Source organism: Centruroides sculpturatus, unplaced genomic scaffold, assembly GCF_000671375.1.
Source record: "Centruroides sculpturatus isolate CEXI.00-Female unplaced genomic scaffold, Cexi_2.0 scaffold1495, whole genome shotgun sequence".
In the NCBI taxonomy this organism is placed as follows: Eukaryota; Metazoa; Arthropoda; class Arachnida; order Scorpiones; family Buthidae; genus Centruroides; species Centruroides sculpturatus.
Genome location: NW_019385682.1, coordinates 48534 through 72160, shown reverse-complemented (window position 1 = coordinate 72160; position 23627 = coordinate 48534). Strand labels below are relative to the sequence as shown.

Here is a 23627-nt window from a genome sequence, read left to right as displayed (position 1 = left end):
GATGACAAAGCTGCTTCTACACACGAAATCCTGTTTTTTTACCTCTCATTTGTTGCATTTTTATCATTTTTACTTTATATAATTAGATGTTAAATAGTACATATGTATTTCTTATTCTATTTTATCAAATTATTTTGATTTAGTTAACTTTTTTTTATGTAAAATAATATAATATTTCGGTTTAATCCGTCATTCCCCTCTATCAAATTGTGGATACATCAGCTGATAATTGTTAATTAAAATCGAGCCTGCGCTTCTTTTTTTCCTTCGTTACTTTCTTAACGACTTTTTCAGTTGTTAAAATTTGTTTTAAATCGTTTTATAATTTATTCTTATATTTATTTTTGATTCAAGTAAGCCTTTAAGACGTTGGTGATGTGGTCTGAAAATTGTAATTGGTTAATTAAACTTGTTAAATATCGTGTGAATCTTACTAATGCGTGAGATGTTCTCGCGGAAGTAACGAATTCGACCGCAACCAACTAGGTATGTAGTCAAGAACAAAAAATAATAATAGCGAGGTTGCGGCTCGAAGTTTTCATCTTTAAAACGTGAACGTCGAACGTCGAGCGCCGCTTACAAGATAGCGGCGCTCAACGTTCGACGTTCACGTTTTACAGACAAAAACTTCGAGCCGCAACTTCTGTAATAATAATAATCAGTTTTTTCGTAATTCTTCATACAAAAATATAATAAAGAAACAATACAAGTTAGTTTTTAATATATAGCACATTTTCTTGGATTAATTACGGAGCGGCGCATTATTCTATGGGCAAAAAAAAGGGGGTCCCCAAACCAATCTTTTATAAGAAAATATTTTCTCCAATAGGAAAATGTCTGAAGTCAACGCTATACACAGGGCCCCTAATTCAAATTCGCCAGGGCCCCACGAAGCTATTATACGCCACTGTAATTACGTTATGATCAAATTTGTTAATAATAATTAATTAATGTTTCTTTTTAGGCTTTAAGGAGATGGCAAGTAAGCGAAATTATAAATTTGTACGTTATTTTCCGTGAAATTAAATTGTAAATATGTAAAAAAACTAATTTATTCCGGCATAAGTACAACTTCATATATAAATTTTTTTTTCTATAGTTTATTTGCGTTTTTCATATAGGAAAATGGGATTTTATTTCACTTGCCAGCTAAAATACCTCTTGAAGTAAATATATCCAGATGAATTATGTACATGCTATGCATATATATATATATAAATAAATTAACATTTTTATAAACAATTTTTCTTCTTCTTTATTATAAAATACGCGATCGATGTAATGATATATAAGACATATCGAGCTGAACTTTATTAAAAATATAAATTTTTTTTGTATTTTTGGTATCAGGAATGTAAACGGTTCAGCTGGAAATGCCTCATATATACGTATATATTAATAGTCTTTAGCTTCGCTGAGGTATTGATGACATCTTGGCTTATGATACACTGGCACTCTTTAAAAAATTCTGTATTAAAAATGGTAAATAATTATCTCATAAGAAGATTTTAATATAAAGAAAATTGATATTACAATTACCTATTCAACTTCTTCCGTCCATGGAGACAAATCGATATCAAGATAATGGTCGCAGGGTAAAACAGGGTTGCTGTTTAAATTATAAATAGAAAATTTATTAAATAATTAAAAAATATGCTTAAATTTAAATTTAAAGAGAAAATCTTACTAGAACGATGGAAAACTGAATGCATATTTTTGAATTTCGTAAACAGCTGTGTTGGCACAAATGATTTTGGCTAGAGTTGTTTTACGAATTTCAGCCAATTGACCTAAAAATAGTTGACATATAAGCTGATAATTAAATAAATTTGATAAAATTAACTCTATTTATAGTTTTATACCGGGTGTAAACGATCCAGATTGTCCGTAATGTTCAAAATAAAATCTGTCGCCGTACTTTAGATGATAAAATTGTATGCCAACGATGCAAGCGAATGTGGGCCCTATTACTCCACCTTTAACATGATATTCGGCAGTTCCTCCGGAGAAAAAATCGATATCTTCCACTGATCTGAAAATGAACGAATTAAACTATTAGTAAAATGTCAATTATTTTACAAAAAAAATCATAAAAATTAAAGTAGAATGCAAGTAAAGAAATTTTAAGTATTTATTAAGTAAGTAAAATTTTGACACGCATGAAACACGAAATTATAAAAATGGAGGGCAGTGAACTGATATAATTTAATAATTTAAATAAATAACAAGAAGAAAACTTACTCATAAACATCTTGGAAATCCATCCAGGATTTCTCGGGCATTAGTTTGCCTAGATCAGAAAACTTTTCGATAGTTATACCATGACACCTATGCACGAAAGCAGTATAACCCGGTAAACCGTGATCTCTTCCTCTTTGTATATTGAAAGCTGCTAAATCTAAACCCGTATCGTTTCCTCTTCTTCGATATAAATAATTACGAACGTCGTCGACTAAATGAGTATCGAATCTTTGCCCGGGTTGTTTGACCAATCCTCTCATTAAAGGATCCATTTGACCATTATAAATTTCGAAAGGATAGAAGAAGAAATCTCTCAAGAGAAAACCGGGATAATCCGGATCGTAATGTGGAGAAATTTCCCTAAATAGTCCATCTATCATAGAATGACCGAATCTATAAGCTGCCGTCGAAAATTCAGTCATTAATGTCGGTTCGACTTGTTTTTGATACTCTGTATATCCTTTTTCTAACACCCATAAACTGTAATAATCCATATTTTCACTGCCTAAAGTTATAGGCAAAAATTCGCCCCAGGTTATCATCTGCACCTGAGCACTGATGATCCTCCTGTATACATAGAAAAAAAGAAGATATATTAAGAACCTGTTATAAATGATCCTTTAAAATAGTCATTAAAGACCTTCTTAATTAATTAAGCTACACTCGTCGTGACTAATGGATTTTAAATATAAATTACATACCTAGTTTCAAAGTATAACTTATCATCCGACCAAAGAGGGTTTTCGAATTTTAGTTTGCTGGCTATTCTATTGTGTTGTCGCATAAATATTGTGTGTAAACTGGTTAAAGCCGGATGCTGGTTAACTCTTTGGTCTCCTAATAAATTACGTAAGGTTATATTAATAAATTTAATAATATTTAACGTTTAAAAGTGAAGATTAATACCCGCTCTGAAGCAGTATCTTCCTTCGTCGGGCATACTGCATTGATCGTTTGGATCTTCACTAGCTGGAAGAAGATCTCCAGCATGTTCTGTGTCCTGAACCCGAAGTCTACCTAATAAAAATAAAAATATATATTTAAAATATGATATATCTGAAACATTATTAATGAAATACATATAAAATGCTCTCATTTTAGTTCAAAATATTTAGTGAAAAAAGTATTTAGTGTATTTAAACCATCAGTCCCTTCGGCAATTGGCTCCAAATTGTTTTTTATTGTATTCTAGTTTATAAAAAAAGTAAAATTGGAATGCACACTTTTATTTATCAGGGAAGAAGAGGAGTTAAAAGATGTCATTAACAACTAAAATTTACCATTAAAAATACGTAAAAACTGCTTATAGCAAATAATACTGTATGTTTAATTAAACAGTGATTTATATATTAATTTATTCTAATAAATTTAAATATATTACAGATATATCGAATGTCTTGGCTACAAGAACGTTACAAAATATTAGTGTGTTTCCCCTAAATAATCCCTAAAATTTAATAAATACAATATAAGCATTCATATCCGAAGCGAGATTCTCATAAAAACATAGCTTTTGTGTTCCTAGTTCAGTAGTGTATTGTTCCTAGTTTGTCATATTGTAGAGGTTCTTATGTCTTGCTAACAATACTTTATTCGTTTTTGAACACTAAACTATTCAGGACAATAATTGAGGAAATTCCGAACTATTCCAATGCAGATTATCAGATTTACATTAGTAGTATAGAATTAAGAAATAAAAGCATTAAAATACATTAACTTCCTTCATTAAATTCAGATTTTCTTCTTTGTATCAAAGAAAAATTAAATGATTGAAAAATCATTTACTTTTTCACGAAAACAGTGAAGATAAAAGAAATATTTTTTATAGAATTCGTGACGCTATGAATAGAATTTAATAAGAAATAAAATAAAATACATTCATCCTAGTTTGCCTGAAATCCTCCCTCCTATTTTACATAACCTATAATTTCTTCAAAATAGCCTTTTTTTTTTTTTATTTGCTAAGTAAACATACGAAATTATATTGTTTGTTGCAGTTTAAATTTCAGATTGTTATCCAAAACGAATCAGTGCGTGAAAGCTAATTCAATTACAATCTAAAAATGTTTATTTGAATACAAGAATAAACTTTTTTACACATTTAATAGTAATTAGTTTCAAAATATTAAGAATTTTTATCATTCATTCAAATAACTACTATTTTCTAAATTATATATACGTATAGGGTGGCCTAAAAGTCAGTTAACTGTTGTAATAACTTATAAACCAGTTGTAAATCATAACTAAAAACTTCTCTTTGTTATGAATTTAATACATAGAAATAATGTATTATTTTTAATCAGTTTTATGATTAAAATCTATAATGAAATGCTCGAAAGGATTTCTTTTCTATTAAATTATTAATTCAATATCTTCCTATTCGATAAATTTTTATAATTTTAATTTACTTTCTTGCAAACAGACCGTAAAATTACTACTTTCTACTAGGAAGTATGATTATTAAACATATATAAGTGAGTACGTAATTTATTTTTCTTTTAAATTACGATAGTTTAATATGTAAATGACTTACCAACGCCATCGAAAGCTCTTAATGATCTCGATGTGTTTACATCGTTGCCGTAGACCATAGAAGCATCGTGGAAAGTTGTCACTTGATTCGTTTGCTGACGAGGACCTTAAAGAATTATATACTCTTATGTATCAATTAAATATTTTAGTAATTAACGTACAACTACGTACAGTAAAGCACGTTCTACGTGCTCGATGGATGTTTTAATGTTTCAAGTTTATAATGTTTTAACTTAGTTTTCGATCTTAACATTTTAATGATGGTATTAAAACATACTGAACCCATACAACTCACATATACAGATATATTCTTACCTAAAACACAAAGAGCGCACATAGCAGAACGTACAAAATTCAAACAGGTTCTACCGAAATGAGAATAAAATGGATCATCTTCCGGAACGATAATAGGATAGCATTGATCATAATTTTGTTGGTCTGGCGGGCAGCATTGAATCATAGCGTTGTCAGCTATGTTAAAAAGAAGAAGAAGAAGAAGGAAACGTTTTAAACATTGTAATCAAATAACGAGCTTTCTAGAGCTAGCTACTTACTGGATCTGCTAATTGGTGTTAATGTAATGTCGTGATCTACAAACTGTCCCCAAACCATGAACATGTGAGTAAAGATATGAGAGGGAACATTAGCATTTCTGTGAATTAGTATAGAAAGCACTCGAGCTGGTGGTAAAGGACGTCCAGAAACTGCTATCCTAGGAGCAGAAATACCTAAAATGGCAACATTGAAAGGTTAAGATGGATAATAATAGCGAGGTTGCGGCCGAAGTTTTCATTTCTTAAACGTGAACGTCGAACGTCGAGTTCCGCTATCTTGTAAGCTGCGCCCGACGTTCGACGTTCACGTTTCAGAGATGGAAACGTCGGCCGCAACCTCTCTATTTAATGAAAACAACTTGAATATTGAAGCTTACTATCTGCATAAGCGGGAGGAAGAAGTCTTTGAAAGCACGTAAACGTTTTTCCCCACGTAGGATGTTCTAAATTATTACAGCTTCCATCAAAGGATCTATATTTGTCTTCCTCGCATTGGACGTCATATTGAGAACTACACTGTTGTGCCGCTTCCTGAGCTTCTCTACCCACTAATGGTATCTTTGGCAATCCATAAATAATTTGTTTCCTAGATAAATGATAACTGAAAAGACAAAACACTATTATAAAAACTTTAAATATTTCAAACTTGTAAAACTGACATTGACCCGAAAACATAGATTCTGATAGTAATAAAAAGAGAATTTATCCTGTTTATCTAGGTACAGTACTTGTATAGGTTGATTTATTTCTATAAACGTCTCTCGGTAGCATAAATCATAACTAATAACTACTTTTATACCTTTATTCATCATTTCTGGACATTTATATAACGTATGATAAACGTTATTTAATACTTTCGGAACTAACAACAAGAATTTTCACTTTTCTAACTTGCAGTACAAGTAACTTTATGCTTGGTTGTGTATTTTCTTTAAAACCACACTTGGTTTTTTTCCTTAAAAAGTCGTTTTAACTTAAATCAATTAAATTTAATTGCTTTAACAATTTAAAAAAACTAGAAACTTTTCGTTGTTTTATTATAAAAACGAGCACTCGGTGAGAAAAATCATACTCCTGTGTAAATTTATATGGTTCTCATGACTTTCGGTTGATCTCTTCTACCTTTTTATATTACTTTTCGCTCTGTTTCGTAGACAATGTGTGAATTTTAAGAAGTTTCCACTTTAAAAGTTTTAAAAGTGATATATTTTTTTTTGTTTTTTTAAATTTAATCGTTTAAAAATATTTACAAATATACAATTTTAAGTTAGCATTGTGTTTGTTTGCTTCATTCCCTATTTATTTTTCTAATAGAGAGATTGCGGCCGAAGTTTTCATCTCTAAAACGTGAACGTCGAACGTCGAGCGCTGCTTACAAGATAGCGGCTTGACGTTCGACGTTCACGTTTAAGAGATGAAAACTTCAATTGCAAACGTCGTTACTATTCAGTCATCTTAGAATAAGAATAAAACATTTTTAAATGTTTTTTTTTAAAAATATTACAATAAAATTTATCTAAATCTCTAAACGTGACAGGCAAATCGTAGTGGTAAAAGTTCATTCTTAAAACGATACATTTTACTGTAAAAAATAATAAATGAATATATTAATTATTTACTTTAAAAAATTCTCAAGTAATAACAGAAATGCATTTAGTAAAATGATATACAAATCGGTAACAGGAAAACAAATTTAAAAATCAATTAGTTTTTGTACATCGTGGTGCTTGTTTTAACCTTAAGCCACAAGGACAAATGTTTGAAAAGTTTGAAGATACAAACGTTTAATTTAAAAAGAATTAAGATTTAATTGCTTAAGTTCGAGTTTTTAAGGAGAAAACCATAAAGTAAAGTCATAAATAAAGCAATTAAAATATGTCTGATCTATAAGATCATTCAAGTTTAATGCCCCTTTAGGTATTCTGCTATGCATTTTTTTTTTCTTTCTTTCTTACATAAAAGATGAACAACTCGAAGCTTGCTCATTAATTTATACATAAAGCTTCTCTGTTATATTTTAGCACTTTTATTACATTTAAGTCTATTATATTTTACATTATAATGCATTTTACACCTTCATAAAGGTAAGAAGTAGGATTAAAAAGTAGTGGCTCGCTTCTCTGTTAAGAGCCATTAAAGCTAAGTTACTAAAACGAGTTCCACTATAAATAGAAGCTGTAAAAGATAAGAGTAAAAATGACAAAAATTAACGATTTTATAGCTAATTTTATCGTCCAGTCATTCATACCATTAATTTTTCTTCTTATTATGCAATCACCAGAGTCTAAACAGTTCTGGTAATTTGTATAATAATTGTAATGTATATATATATATATATTTTTTCCAAGTTTAGAAGTTGGAAAAAATCAGGATTCGCGAAGATTCTAACCAGTTTTCGATCCGGCTGACCTGTATTCTTATTAGGTCGATATCTCTACCATCGTTTGATGTTGTTATTTCTGTAGTAAGACATATCAATAAACTTATTTTGAGTTTAGTTATATAATAAAGGAAGTTGGACACGCATTGCATATAAAATTCACATGATCTTTCTCGAATTTATATACTAATAAAATAAATAAATAAATAAACCACACCCTTATATATAATTACAGTATGTTTCTTTTCTTCTTAACCTATCCTTAATGCTGGATAAGGTCTATTTATCAGTGTACTGTACATGTAAAATATGTAATTTCTTGTAACCCCACCTTGTAACGATCAAAAATGATCTTATAAATTGCATATTTCCTGATTGTAGAAAGGGGAAAAATGTTTTGTATTTATTTATTTATATATATAATGACTTGAAGGATATAAAAACTACTTACTACATAACATTTGAAGTAAAGAAAATAAATTTTAATGCTTTACTAAGCTAAATTGATAATAAAATATAGGAATTTTGAAATATATTTTATCATTTTTTTTGCAAATTCATGATATTATAAACACTTTGTTTAAATGTTTTTCATATACTTTAATGTCTGTATGTAAAATCATTTTAGAAACTGTTATTAATTAATATTAATATCAATGATGAGTCTTTAATTGAGATAAAGTCATTCATATAGCAACTGAATAAACACCTTTTTTTTTTTTTAATTTATTATATACATAGTTAAATTATTTATAATTGATTAAAATCAGTTTAATAGATATAAAACAAAGTGTCAGAAGCCAAAAAAAAACCTAGTATTTCTTTCATAAATAAACTATTAAAACAAATTAATTGTTTAATTTTAGAATATTAATTATAAAAATAATTATGCAGTAGTCAGTAAAGCACACTTTAGAAATAAAAGTTGAAGGTTTTCAACTAAGTAGATCAATATCATGCCAGTCTGCTCTTGTCCAAGCTATCACCAACTGTATCTCAAGGTCTTACAAAATTTCAAATAAATTTTTTTTAAATTACTTTATCAAAAAATGTAAAATTATAGAATGTAGTATATCATAAAACTATTATCTTTTAAGGCAAATAACTTTTCTGGCAACTGTATGTAACTAAATTCAATTAGTAAGTTATACTACAGTTACTTTATGTAACTGTAGATGTATAGAACAGGAATTTAATCTTATATAATTAGTTAAAACAACTTGAAAATAAAGAGAAATTCTTAGAATCATACTGATTAGACCTAAATTAAAGCTAGGTCAAGTTTTTCCCCTTAGAGAATACTTAACATCAAGTCACAATTGTTCAATACTTTTCAAGTAAGTTAAACAATATAAACTATCATAAATAATCTGCAACAAAGAATCAAGGTTTGACATGTGAATGAACATTTAATTAAATCTCTAACATCTATAAAATTAAATAGATAAGTTAATTTAATAAAACTGCTTTCAAATTAACAAAATAGGTCAGAATATAATAACAGTTAATATTTAAAAAATATAATTTGTTATTTTTTATATATTTATTTGCATGATTAATAACAATAAATTATAATTTAATCATATTTAATGACATGTTTGAAAAAATTATATACCCATATGGTACTGTATAAATTATCAATGCTTTAAAAAAAAAACTTGTTGACCTTCTACTATAAAAATTCTTACAGGTTAAGTAGTTCTAAACAAACATTGTGATTTATATACATATTGATATATAGAAATTTATATATAAAATAATAAATAAATAGAATATTCTTAATTAAATTATGTCAAGATGAAGTTTGCATAGTTGTGTTAAGTTTTAATGTATTTAAATGATTTTTTGGGGGTTATAAAATTATGCCAAACTTCAAATAAAACTGGCCAGGTTGTGTTTTACATTTTAAATTCATTTATAAATTGATATTTCTTAAAACATTTTAATAAAATTAGCATATAAGACAAGAAAATCAAAGGTCAAGAATGAAGATTTGATAATTGTTTAATGGTAAGTGCTCATTTATAATTGGAAGTTTAATTTTTATACTGTGTTCTCCATTGATGCTCTCACTCCTGGTTTTAAGCCCTGGATTTATAAGCATAATTATTCATTTTATAACTATAATCACATCATTTTCTAGTTTTATATAAATAAAACTGTCATTTAGACCTTAGAAACAATATAAAATAATTTAGAACAGATGCCAAATGTAACATCCAGATAATTTTTTACATATGATTTTTTAACATCAAAATGTCCAGCGTATGTTAATTTTAATATATGATCGCTCAAGCATTATATCAATTAATGCAATTAAAACTTTAAGAAAAAAAAAATATATATATATTAATCGTCTTTCACACATAGTTAAATAACTTAAAACCATGTAAACCAATTGTTCTGTCATCATCAATATAAAATTTATAGAGCGTTTCTATTTTAAAAATCAATGCTAGAAAATTACTTTAAATCAAAAATTTTAGAAATTCAATTTGTTATGCAAATTAAAGTGAATAATTTTTTAAGTTTAAATATATTAGAATCTTACCTATTGGCTAATTCTTCTGTGGCTCCTTCGAACAATTCTCGAACTCTTTCCAAGCTAACAGCTCTAGGATATGTCATTGTAAATCTTTGATGTCTGGCTACAGCAGGGTGCAAACTCGGATTGACAACCCTGCCTTAAATATACAAATAATAGGCTAAATTAATTTCTTCTTAATGATTTTCTCTTATCTTAAACTAATCTACCGTTTGAGTCAAAAAAATAATATCTATTTATACATAAATTAACAGCGTGTTTTGCTATCAACACTTAACTTGATTAACTTAAGTACAATAATTACTATTAATTAATTATAATTAACCACAGTTTTTCAATTAAAAAACACGTTGTAAAACGTTTGCTAATTTAAACGTTTACTCGATTAATTATTTCATAAACTGTCTCAAAATAGTTACATGACTTTAAAAAAAATGGCAGCCTTATGACAAGATAACGAGCAATAGAAAGAACAGGAGAAAAAAAATCGAAAACACGGGTTTTTTTTATGTTTAAACTTGTCTATTTTTTTTTTTTTGTTTCTTCGTTGATCATTAACTTATCATGTACCATCACAGACCAGCAGATACAGTGACCGATTGCAATACAAGTAAACATAACAAATGAATTGTAGCATCGTTAATTAGTCGTATCTGCATAGAGTTTGTTTCTTAATTACCCTTATCCTTTTTTAAAGAAAAGATCAACAACCGAATAGGACAAAAGTAGATAGGATATTTTTCCTTACCTTGCGTTGTTAGAGTTTTCTCATGCTGTCTCTTGTGAAGAATTTTCTGTTTCGCTCTAATAAAAGCCCTATTCATCGCCGTCCGGGATATGAAGGGTACAGTATTTGAATCGAAATTATAGAAACTGGATGTAAATTGTGCATCCACATTGACGTAATTAAGTAAGGTTAATAGAAAACACAAGGGAAATATCACCCATCTAAAAAAATGAAATTTATAGAAATGGCAAGAGGATGATCAAGGTCGGGATCAATCAGATAGAAATTTTATCCATCTTGTGTTACTCACCTGAAGATCTTACTATCGGGTGATTTCATATTTTATCCATATATCCGCACAATACTTGTAAATGGTAATGTGAGCATTTGTAAATGAGGTTAGATGCTTATATAGTCGGTTAACGGTAAAGGGATGTGGGCAGACATTTTTGATACAACACACAAGGCGATTGGTTAACGGTACCGTTTCTGCGATTGCGTGAACTACTTTTGGTGGCTGTATTAAACGTTTTGCTGTATCACTTCCCTCTTCATGCACTTACATGATAATCACTCATCTGTAACTGAAGAAAAGTACAAAATCTTCAGATTGAAAAAATAATAATGGCGACCCCGAGGGAAGTTTTCAAGGTTCGATGTGTTCAATACGATTTTATTTTAAAAAAATAATTATAAAACATTAATGCAGTTACTTACATTTTGAGCGTGGGTATAAACTAATTATTACCAATTTATTCAATGGCGCGTAATAGATTAAGGTGGGCCCCCCAAACAAACTTAAATTAGGGGGCTCATATTCTCTTCGAGAGAATTTTTGGGGGAATCTTCCAATATTTTTTAACACAATCTTTGCTGGGTTAAATCCTGCGTTATCAGATATGGCCCAAATTTATATTTCGATATTCTTTATTACAATAATGAATTTATAAGAGATTGGTTTGGGGCCTCCTGTTGGTGAAGGCCAATAGGATAATGAATTTACTTTTAAATTAACTTAAATACGTTTTTCTTTATTAATAAAAAAGCAAAAAAATTGTAAATTTCTCACACTATTCACTACATTTTTACACTAAAACGGTCTACGTAATACACTAAAATAAACACCTTTTGTCTTATTATGTTAAGGTAACGCCTACTTACCTCAATAATTTAATTACAATAAATAATACTATTTACTTCTTATAGAAACAATCAGAAAAAAAAAAACAGTAATTGTGATGAATTTAACACACAGGACTTAATTATTCTATTCCTTTCACATAATATATTAATACGCTCGAAGTTTATGCCTTTCTACGATTAATTTTTATATAGGCCTATTACACAATAGTTTTTAAATAGTATTAATAACAGAAAAATGGTTAAATTATACAGATTTTATATATTTTACTTCGAATTATTTATGTAAATTAATATATAAAAATAAAACNCTTCATATATAAATTTTTTTTTCTATAGTTTATTTGCGTTTTTCATATAGGAAAATGGGATTTTATTTCACTTGCCAGCTAAAATACCTCTTGAAGTAAATATATCCAGATGAATTATGTACATGCTATGCATATATATATATATATAAATAAATTAACATTTTTATAAACAATTTTTCTTCTTCTTTATTATAAAATACGCGATCGATGTAATGATATATAAGACATATCGAGCTGAACTTTATTAAAAATATAAATTTTTTTTGTATTTTTGGTATCAGGAATGTAAACGGTTCAGCTGGAAATGCCTCATATATACGTATATATTAATAGTCTTTAGCTTCGCTGAGGTATTGATGACATCTTGGCTTATGATACACTGGCACTCTTTAAAAAATTCTGTATTAAAAATGGTAAATAATTATCTCATAAGAAGATTTTAATATAAAGAAAATTGATATTACAATTACCTATTCAACTTCTTCCGTCCATGGAGACAAATCGATATCAAGATAATGGTCGCAGGGTAAAACAGGGTTGCTGTTTAAATTATAAATAGAAAATTTATTAAATAATTTAAAAATATGCTTAAATTTAAATTTAAAGAGAAAAACTTACTAGAACGATGGAAAACTGAATGCATATTTTTGAATTTCGTAAACAGCTGTGTTGGCACAAATGATTTTGGCTAGAGTTGTTTTACGAATTTCAGCCAATTGACCTAAAAATAGTTGACATATAAGCTGATAATTAAATAAATTTGATAAAATTAACTCTATTTATAGTTTTATACCGGGTGTAAACGATCCAGATTGTCCGTAATGTTCAAAATAAAATCTGTCGCCGTACTTTAGATGATAAAATTGTATGCCAACGATGCAAGCGAATGTGGGCCCTATTACTCCACCTTTAACATGATATTCGGCAGTTCCTCCGGAGAAAAAATCGATATCTTCCACTGATCTGAAAATGAACGAATTAAACTATTAGTAAAATGTCAATTATTTTACAAAAAAAATCATAAAAATTAAAGTAGAATGCAAGTAAAGAAATTTTAAGTATTTATTAAGTAAGTAAAATTTTGACACGCATGAAACACGAAATTATAAAAATGGAGGGCAGTGAACTGATATAATTTAATAATTTAAATAAATAACAAGAAGAAAACTTACTCATAAACATCTTGGAAATCCATCCAGGATTTCTCGGGCATTAGTTTGCCTAGATCAGAAAACTTTTCGATAGTTATACCATGACACCTATGCACGAAAGCAGTATAACCCGGTAAACCGTGATCTCTTCCTCTTTGTATATTGAAAGCTGCTAAATCTAAACCCGTATCGTTTCCTCTTCTTCGATATAAATAATTACGAACGTCGTCGACTAAATGAGTATCGAATCTTTGCCCGGGTTGTTTGACCAATCCTCTCATTAAAGGATCCATTTGACCGTTATAAATTTCGAAAGGATAGAAGAAGAAATCTCTCAAGAGAAAACCGGGATAATCCGGATCGTAATGTGGAGAAATTTCCCTAAATAGTCCATCTATCATAGAATGACCGAATCTATAAGCTGCCGTCGAAAATTCAGTCATTAATGTCGGTTCGACTTGTTTTTGATACTCTGTATATCCTTTTTCTAACACCCATAAACTGTAATAATCCATATTTTCACTGCCTAAAGTTATAGGCAAAAATTCGCCCCAGGTTATCATCTGCACCTGAGCACTGATGATCCTCCTGTATACATAGAAAAAAAGAAGATATATTAAGAACCTGTTATAAATGATCCTTTAAAATAGTCATTAAAGACCTTCTTAATTAATTAAGCTACACTCGTCGTGACTAATGGATTTTAAATATAAATTACATACCTAGTTTCAAAGTATAACTTATCATCCGACCAAAGAGGGTTTTCGAATTTTAGTTTGCTGGCTATTCTATTGTGTTGTCGCATAAATATTGTGTGTAAACTGGTTAAAGCCGGATGCTGGTTAACTCTTTGGTCTCCTAATAAATTACGTAAGGTTATATTAATAAATTTAATAATATTTAACGTTTAAAAGTGAAGATTAATACCCGCTCTGAAGCAGTATCTTCCTTCGTCGGGCATACTGCATTGATCGTTTGGATCTTCACTAGCTGGAAGAAGATCTCCAGCATGTTCTGTGTCCTGAACCCGAAGTCTACCTAATAAAAATAAAAATATATATTTAAAATATGATATATCTGAAACATTATTAATGAAATACATATAAAATGCTCTCATTTTAGTTCAAAATATTTAGTGAAAAAAGTATTTAGTGTATTTAAACCATCAGTCCCTTCGGCAATTGGCTCCAAATTGTTTTTTATTGTATTCTAGTTTATAAAAAAAGTAAAATTGGAATGCACACTTTTATTTATCAGGGAAGAAGAGGAGTTAAAAGATGTCATTAACAACTAAAATTTACCATTAAAAATACGTAAAAACTGCTTATAGCAAATAATACTGTATGTTTAATTAAACAGTGATTTATATATTAATTTATTCTAATAAATTTAAATATATTACAGATATATCGAATGTCTTGGCTACAAGAACGTTACAAAATATTAGTGTGTTTCCCCTAAATAATCCCTAAAATTTAATAAATACAATATAAGCATTCATATCCGAAGCGAGATTCTCATAAAAACATAGCTTTTGTGTTCCTAGTTCAGTAGTGTATTGTTCCTAGTTTGTCATATTGTAGAGGTTCTTATGTCTTGCTAACAATACTTTATTCGTTTTTGAACACTAAACTATTCAGGACAATAATTGAGGAAATTCCGAACTATTCCAATGCAGATTATCAGATTTACATTAGTAGTATAGAATTAAGAAATAAAAGCATTAAAATACATTAACTTCCTTCATTAAATTCAGATTTTCTTCTTTGTATCAAAGAAAAATTAAATGATTGAAAAATCATTTACTTTTTCACGAAAACAGTGAAGATAAAAGAAATATTTTTTATAGAATTCGTGACGCTATGAATAGAATTTAATAAGAAATAAAATAAAATACATTCATCCTAGTTTGCCTGAAATCCTCCCTCCTATTTTACATAACCTATAATTTCTTCAAAATAGCCTTTTTTTTTTTTTATTTGCTAAGTAAACATACGAAATTATATTGTTTGTTGCAGTTTAAATTTCAGATTGTTATCCAAAACGAATCAGTGCGTGAAAGCTAATTCAATTACAATCTAAAAATGTTTATTTGAATACAAGAATAAACTTTTTTACACATTTAATAGTAATTAGTTTCAAAATATTAAGAATTTTTATCATTCATTCAAATAACTACTATTTTCTAAATTATATATACGTATAGGGTGGCCTAAAAGTCAGTTAACTGTTGTAATAACTTATAAACCAGTTGTAAATCATAACTAAAAACTTCTCTTTGTTATGAATTTAATACATAGAAATAATGTATTATTTTTAATCAGTTTTATGATTAAAATCTATAATGAAATGCTCGAAAGGATTTCTTTTCTATTAAATTATTAATTCAATATCTTCCTATTCGATAAATTTTTATAATTTTAATTTACTTTCTTGCAAACAGACCGTAAAATTACTACTTTCTACTAGGAAGTATGATTATTAAACATATATAAGTGAGTACGTAATTTATTTTTCTTTTAAATTACGATAGTTTAATATGTAAATGACTTACCAACGCCATCGAAAGCTCTTAATGATCTCGATGTGTTTACATCGTTGCCGTAGACCATAGAAGCATCGTGGAAAGTTGTCACTTGATTCGTTTGCTGACGAGGACCTTAAAGAATTATATACTCTTATGTATCAATTAAATATTTTAGTAATTAACGTACAACTACGTACAGTAAAGCACGTTCTACGTGCTCGATGGATGTTTTAATGTTTCAAGTTTATAATGTTTTAACTTAGTTTTCGATCTTAACATTTTAATGATGGTATTAAAACATACTGAACCCATACAACTCACATATACAGATATATTCTTACCTAAAACACAAAGAGCGCACATAGCAGAACGTACAAAATTCAAACAGGTTCTACCGAAATGAGAATAAAATGGATCATCTTCCGGAACGATAATAGGATAGCATTGATCATAATTTTGTTGGTCTGGCGGGCAGCATTGAATCATAGCGTTGTCAGCTATGTTAAAAAGAAGAAGAAGAAGGAAACGTTTTAAACATTGTAATCAAATAACGAGCTTTCTAGAGCTAGCTACTTACTGGATCTGCTAATTGGTGTTAATGTAATGTCGTGATCTACAAACTGTCCCCAAACCATGAACATGTGAGTAAAGATATGAGAGGGAACATTAGCATTTCTGTGAATTAGTATAGAAAGCACTCGAGCTGGTGGTAAAGGACGTCCAGAAACTGCTATCCTAGGAGCAGAAATACCTAAAATGGCAACATTGAAAGGTTAAGATGGATAATAATAGCGAGGTTGCGGCCGAAGTTTTCATTTCTTAAACGTGAACGTCGAACGTCGAGTTCCGCTATCTTGTAAGCTGCGCCCGACGTTCGACGTTCACGTTTCAGAGATGGAAACGTCGGCCGCAACCTCTCTATTTAATGAAAACAACTTGAATATTGAAGCTTACTATCTGCATAAGCGGGAGGAAGAAGTCTTTGAAAGCACGTAAACGTTTTTCCCCACGTAGGATGTTCTAAATTATTACAGCTTCCATCAAAGGATCTATATTTGTCTTCCTCGCATTGGACGTCATATTGAGAACTACACTGTTGTGCCGCTTCCTGAGCTTCTCTACCCACTAATGGTATCTTTGGCAATCCATAAATAATTTGTTTCCTAGATAAATGATAACTGAAAAGACAAAACACTATTATAAAAACTTTAAATATTTCAAACTTGTAAAACTGACATTGACCCGAAAACATAGATTCTGATAGTAATAAAAAGAGAATTTATCCTGTTTATCTAGGTACAGTACTTGTATAGGTTGATTTATTTCTATAAACGTCTCTCGGTAGCATAAATCATAACTAATAACTACTTTTATACCTTTATTCATCATTTCTGGACATTTATATAACGTATGATAAACGTTATTTAATACTTTCGGAACTAACAACAAGAATTTTCACTTTTCTAACTTGCAGTACAAGTAACTTTATGCTTGGTTGTGTATTTTCTTTAAAACCACACTTGGTTTTTTTCTTAAAAAGTCGTTTTAACTTAAATCAATTAAATTTAATTGCTTTAACAATTTAAAAAAACTAGAAACTTTTCGTTGTTTTATTATAAAAACGAGCACTCGGTGAGAAAAATCATACTCCTGTGTAAATTTATATGGTTCTCATGACTTTCGGTTGATCTCTTCTACCTTTTTATATTACTTTTCGCTCTGTTTCGTAGACAATGTGTGAATTTTAAGAAGTTTCCACTTTAAAAGTTTTAAAAGTGATATATTTTTTTTTGTTTTTTTAAATTTAATCGTTTAAAAATATTTACAAATATACAATTTTAAGTTAGCATTGTGTTTGTTTGCTTCATTCCCTATTTATTTTTCTAATAGAGAGATTGCGGCCGAAGTTTTCATCTCTAAAACGTGAACGTCGAACGTCGAGCGCTGCTTACAAGATAGCGGCTTGACGTTCGACGTTCACGTTTAAGAGATGAAAACTTCAATTGCAAACGTCGTTACTATTCAGTCATCTTAGAATAAGAATAAAACATTTTTAAATGTTTTTTTTTAAAAATATTACAATAAAATTTATCTAAATCTCTAAACGTGACAGGCAAATCGTAGTGGTAAAAGTTCATTCTTAAAACGATACATTTTACTGTAAAAAATAATAAATGAATATATTAATTATTTACTTTAAAAAATTCTCAAGTAATAACAGAAATGCATTTAGTAAAATGATATACAAATCGGTAACAGGAAAACAAATTTAAAAATCAATTAGTTTTTGTACATCGTGGTGCTTGTTTTAACCTTAAGCCACAAGGACAAATGTTTGAAAAGTTTGAAGATACAAATGTTTAATTTAAAAAGAATTAAGATTTAATTGCTTAAGTTCGAGTTTTTAAGGAGAAAACCATAAAGTAAAGTCATAAATAAAGCAATTAAAATATGTCTGATCTATAAGATCATTCAAGTTTAATGCCCCTTTAGGTATTCTGCTATGCATTTTTTTTTTCTTTCTTTCTTACATAAAAGATGAACAACTCGAAGCTTGCTCATTAATTTATACATAAAGCTTCTCTGTTATATTTTAGCACTTTTATTACATTTAAGTCTATTATATTTTACATTATAATGCATTTTACACCTTCATAAAGGTAAGAAGTAGGATTAAAAAGTAGTGGCTCGCTTCTCTGTTAAGAGCCATTAAAGCTAAGTTACTAAAACGAGTTCCACTATAAATAGAAGCTGTAAAAGATAAGAGTAAAAATGACAAAAATTAACGATTTTATAGCTAATTTTATCGTCCAGTCATTCATACCATTAATTTTTCTTCTTATTATGCAATCACCAGAGTCTAAACAGTTCTGGTAATTTGTATAATAATTGTAATGTATATATATATATATATTTTTTCCAAGTTTAGAAGTTGGAAAAAATCAGGATTCGCGAAGATTCTAACCAGTTTTCGATCCGGCTGACCTGTATTCTTATTAGGTCGATATCTCTACCATCGTTTGATGTTGTTATTTCTGTAGTAAGACATATCAATAAACTTATTTTGAGTTTAGTTATATAATAAAGGAAGTTGGACACGCATTGCATATAAAATTCACATGATCTTTCTCGAATTTATATACTAATAAAATAAATAAATAAATAAACCACACCCTTATATATAATTACAGTATGTTTCTTTTCTTCTTAACCTATCCTTAATGCTGGATAAGGTCTATTTATCAGTGTACTGTACATGTAAAATATGTAATTTCTTGTAACCCCACCTTGTAACGATCAAAAATGATCTTATAAATTGCATATTTCCTGATTGTAGAAAGGGGAAAAATGTTTTGTATTTATTTATTTATATATATAATGACTTGAAGGATATAAAAACTACTTACTACATAACATTTGAAGTAAAGAAAATAAATTTTAATGCTTTACTAAGCTAAATTGATAATAAAATATAGGAATTTTGAAATATATTTTATCATTTTTTTTGCAAATTCATGATATTATAAACACTTTGTTTAAATGTTTTTCATATACTTTAATGTCTGTATGTAAAATCATTTTAGAAACTGTTATTAATTAATATTAATATCAATGATGAGTCTTTAATTGAGATAAAGTCATTCATATAGCAACTGAATAAACACCTTTTTTTTTTTTTAATTTATTATATACATAGTTAAATTATTTATAATTGATTAAAATCAGTTTAATAGATATAAAACAAAGTGTCAGAAGCCAAAAAAAAACCTAGTATTTCTTTCATAAATAAACTATTAAAACAAATTAATTGTTTAATTTTAGAATATTAATTATAAAAATAATTATGCAGTAGTCAGTAAAGCACACTTTAGAAATAAAAGTTGAAGGTTTTCAACTAAGTAGATCAATATCATGCCAGTCTGCTCTTGTCCAAGCTATCACCAACTGTATCTCAAGGTCTTACAAAATTTCAAATAAATTTTTTTTAAATTACTTTATCAAAAAATGTAAAATTATAGAATGTAGTATATCATAAAACTATTATCTTTTAAGGCAAATAACTTTTCTGGCAACTGTATGTAACTAAATTCAATTAGTAAGTTATACTACAGTTACTTTATGTAACTGTAGATGTATAGAACAGGAATTTAATCTTATATAATTAGTTAAAACAACTTGAAAATAAAGAGAAATTCTTAGAATCATACTGATTAGACCTAAATTAAAGCTAGGTCAAGTTTTTCCCCTTAGAGAATACTTAACATCAAGTCACAATTGTTCAATACTTTTCAAGTAAGTTAAACAATATAAACTATCATAAATAATCTGCAACAAAGAATCAAGGTTTGACATGTGAATGAACATTTAATTAAATCTCTAACATCTATAAAATTAAATAGATAAGTTAATTTAATAAAACTGCTTTCAAATTAACAAAATAGGTCAGAATATAATAACAGTTAATATTTAAAAAATATAATTTGTTATTTTTTATATATTTATTTGCATGATTAATAACAATAAATTATAATTTAATCATATTTAATGACATGTTTGAAAAAATTATATACCCATATGGTACTGTATAAATTATCAATGCTTTAAAAAAAAAACTTGTTGACCTTCTACTATAAAAATTCTTACAGGTTAAGTAGTTCTAAACAAACATTGTGATTTATATACATATTGATATATAGAAATTTATATATAAAATAATAAATAAATAGAATATTCTTAATTAAATTATGTCAAGATGAAGTTTGCATAGTTGTGTTAAGTTTTAATGTATTTAAATGATTTTTTGGGGGTTATAAAATTATGCCAAACTTCAAATAAAACTGGCCAGGTTGTGTTTTACATTTTAAATTCATTTATAAATTGATATTTCTTAAAACATTTTAATAAAATTAGCATATAAGACAAGAAAATCAAAGGTCAAGAATGAAGATTTGATAATTGTTTAATGGTAAGTGCTCATTTATAATTGGAAGTTTAATTTTTATACTGTGTTCTCCATTGATGCTCTCACTCCTGGTTTTAAGCCCTGGATTTATAAGCATAATTATTCATTTTATAACTATAATCACATCATTTTCTAGTTTTATATAAATAAAACTGTCATTTAGACCTTAGAAACAATATAAAATAATTTAGAACAGATGCCAAATGTAACATCCAGATAATTTTTTACATATGATTTTTTAACATCAAAATGTCCAGCGTATGTTAATTTTAATATATGATCGCTCAAGCATTATATCAATTAATGCAATTAAAACTTTAAGAAAAAAAAAATATATATATATTAATCGTCTTTCACACATAGTTAAATAACTTAAAACCATGTAAACCAATTGTTCTGTCATCATCAATATAAAATTTATAGAGCGTTTCTATTTTAAAAATCAATGCTAGAAAATTACTTTAAATCAAAAATTTTAGAAATTCAATTTGTTATGCAAATTAAAGTGAATAATTTTTTAAGTTTAAATATATTAGAATCTTACCTATTGGCTAATTCTTCTGTGGCTCCTTCGAACAATTCTCGAACTCTTTCCAAGCTAACAGCTCTAGGATATGTCATTGTAAATCTTTGATGTCTGGCTACAGCAGGGTGCAAACTCGGATTGACAACCCTGCCTTAAATATACAAATAATAGGCTAAATTAATTTCTTCTTAATGATTTTCTCTTATCTTAAACTAATCTACCGTTTGAGTCAAAAAAAATAATATCTATTTATACATAAATTAACAGCGTGTTTTGCTATCAACACTTAACTTGATTAACTTAAGTACAATAATTACTATTAATTAATTATAATTAACCACAGTTTTTCAATTAAAAAACACGTTGTAAAACGTTTGCTAATTTAAACGTTTACTCGATTAATTATTTCATAAACTGTCTCAAAATAGTTACATGACTTTAAAAAAAATGGCAGCCTTATGACAAGATAACGAGCAATAGAAAGAACAGGAGAAAAAATCGAAAACACGGGTTTTTTTTATGTTTAAACTTGTCTATTTTTTTTTTTTGTTTCTTCGTTGATCATTAACTTATCATGTACCATCACAGACCAGCAGATACAGTGACCGATTGCAATACAAGTAAACATAACAAATGAATTGTAGCATCGTTAATTAGTCGTATCTGCATAGAGTTTGTTTCTTAATTACCCTTATCCTTTTTTAAAGAAAAGATCAACAACCGAATAGGACAAAAGTAGATAGGATATTTTTCCTTACCTTGCGTTGTTAGAGTTTTCTCATGCTGTCTCTTGTGAAGAATTTTCTGTTTCGCTCTAATAAAAGCCCTATTCATCGCCGTCCGGGATATGAAGGGTACAGTATTTGAATCGAAATTATAGAAACTGGATGTAAATTGTGCATCCACATTGACGTAATTAAGTAAGGTTAATAGAAAACACAAGGGAAATATCACCCATCTAAAAAAATGAAATTTATAGAAATGGCAAGAGGATGATCAAGGTCGGGATCAATCAGATAGAAATTTTATCCATCTTGTGTTACTCACCTGAAGATCTTACTATCGGGTGATTTCATATTTTATCCATATATCCGCACAATACTTGTAAATGGTAATGTGAGCATTTGTAAATGAGGTTAGATGCTTATATAGTCGGTTAACGGTAAAGGGATGTGGGCAGACATTTTTGATACAACACACAAGGCGATTGGTTAACGGTACCGTTTCTGCGATTGCGTGAACTACTTTTGGTGGCTGTATTAAACGTTTTGCTGTATCACTTCCCTCTTCATGCACTTACATGATAATCACTCATCTGTAACTGAAGAAAAGTACAAAATCTTCAGATTGAAAAAATAATAATGGCGACCCCGAGGGAATTTTTCAAGGTTCGATGTGTTCAATACGATTTTATTTAAAAAAATAATTATAAAACATTAATGCAGTTACTTACATTTTGAGCGTGGGTATAAACTAATTATTACCAATTTATTCAATGGCGCGTAATAGATTAAGGTGGGCCCCCCCAAACAAACTTAAATTAGGGGGCTCATATTCTCTTCGAGAGAATTTTTGGGGGAATCTTCCAATATTTTTAACACAATCTTTGCTGGGTTAAATCCTGCGTTATCAGATATGGCCCAAATTTATATTTCGATATTCTTTATTACAATAATGAATTTATAAGAGATTGGTTTGGGGCCTCCTGTTGGTGAAGGCCAATAGGATAATGAATTTACTTTTAAATTAACTTAAATACGTTTTTCTTTATTAATAAAAAAGCAAAAATTTGTAAATTTCTCACACTATTCACTACATTTTTACACTAAAACGGTCTACGTAATACACTAAAATAAACACCTTTTGTCTTATTATGTTAAGGTAACGCCTACTTACCTCAATAATTTAATTACAATAAATAATACTATTTACTTCTTATAGAAACAATCAGAAAAAAAAAAACAGTAATTGTGATGAATTTAACACACAGGACTTAATTATTCTATTCCTTTCACATAATATATTAATAC

The 23627-nt window shown here is 28.3% G+C and overlaps 2 protein-coding genes across 2 annotated transcripts; both read right to left on the bottom strand.

The window, feature by feature from the left end:
* Positions 1-1276: 1276 nt before the first annotated feature.
* On the bottom strand, positions 1277-11341 carry LOC111641157 (peroxidase-like). The gene is made up of 14 exons (XM_023387283.1): positions 11290-11341; positions 11001-11200; positions 10259-10391; positions 5705-5928; positions 5328-5501; positions 5089-5244; positions 4775-4879; positions 3148-3258; positions 2943-3078; positions 2242-2808; positions 1863-2032; positions 1688-1790; positions 1540-1609; positions 1277-1468 (listed from the first exon to the last, which is right to left on the bottom strand). Exons 1-13 carry the CDS (start codon positions 11316-11318, stop codon positions 1540-1542), a joined length of 2178 nt encoding a protein of 725 aa, XP_023243051.1. The 5' UTR covers positions 11319-11341; the 3' UTR covers positions 1277-1468.
* Positions 11342-12637: 1296 nt separating this feature from the next.
* On the bottom strand, positions 12638-22696 carry LOC111641156 (peroxidase-like). The gene is made up of 14 exons (XM_023387282.1): positions 22645-22696; positions 22356-22555; positions 21616-21748; positions 17063-17286; positions 16686-16859; positions 16450-16605; positions 16136-16240; positions 14509-14619; positions 14304-14439; positions 13603-14169; positions 13224-13393; positions 13049-13151; positions 12901-12970; positions 12638-12829 (listed from the first exon to the last, which is right to left on the bottom strand). The coding sequence occupies exons 1-13, from the start codon at positions 22671-22673 to the stop codon at positions 12901-12903; spliced, it is 2178 nt and encodes a 725-aa protein (XP_023243050.1). The 5' UTR covers positions 22674-22696; the 3' UTR covers positions 12638-12829.
* Between the last annotated feature and the right edge of the window lie 931 nt (positions 22697-23627).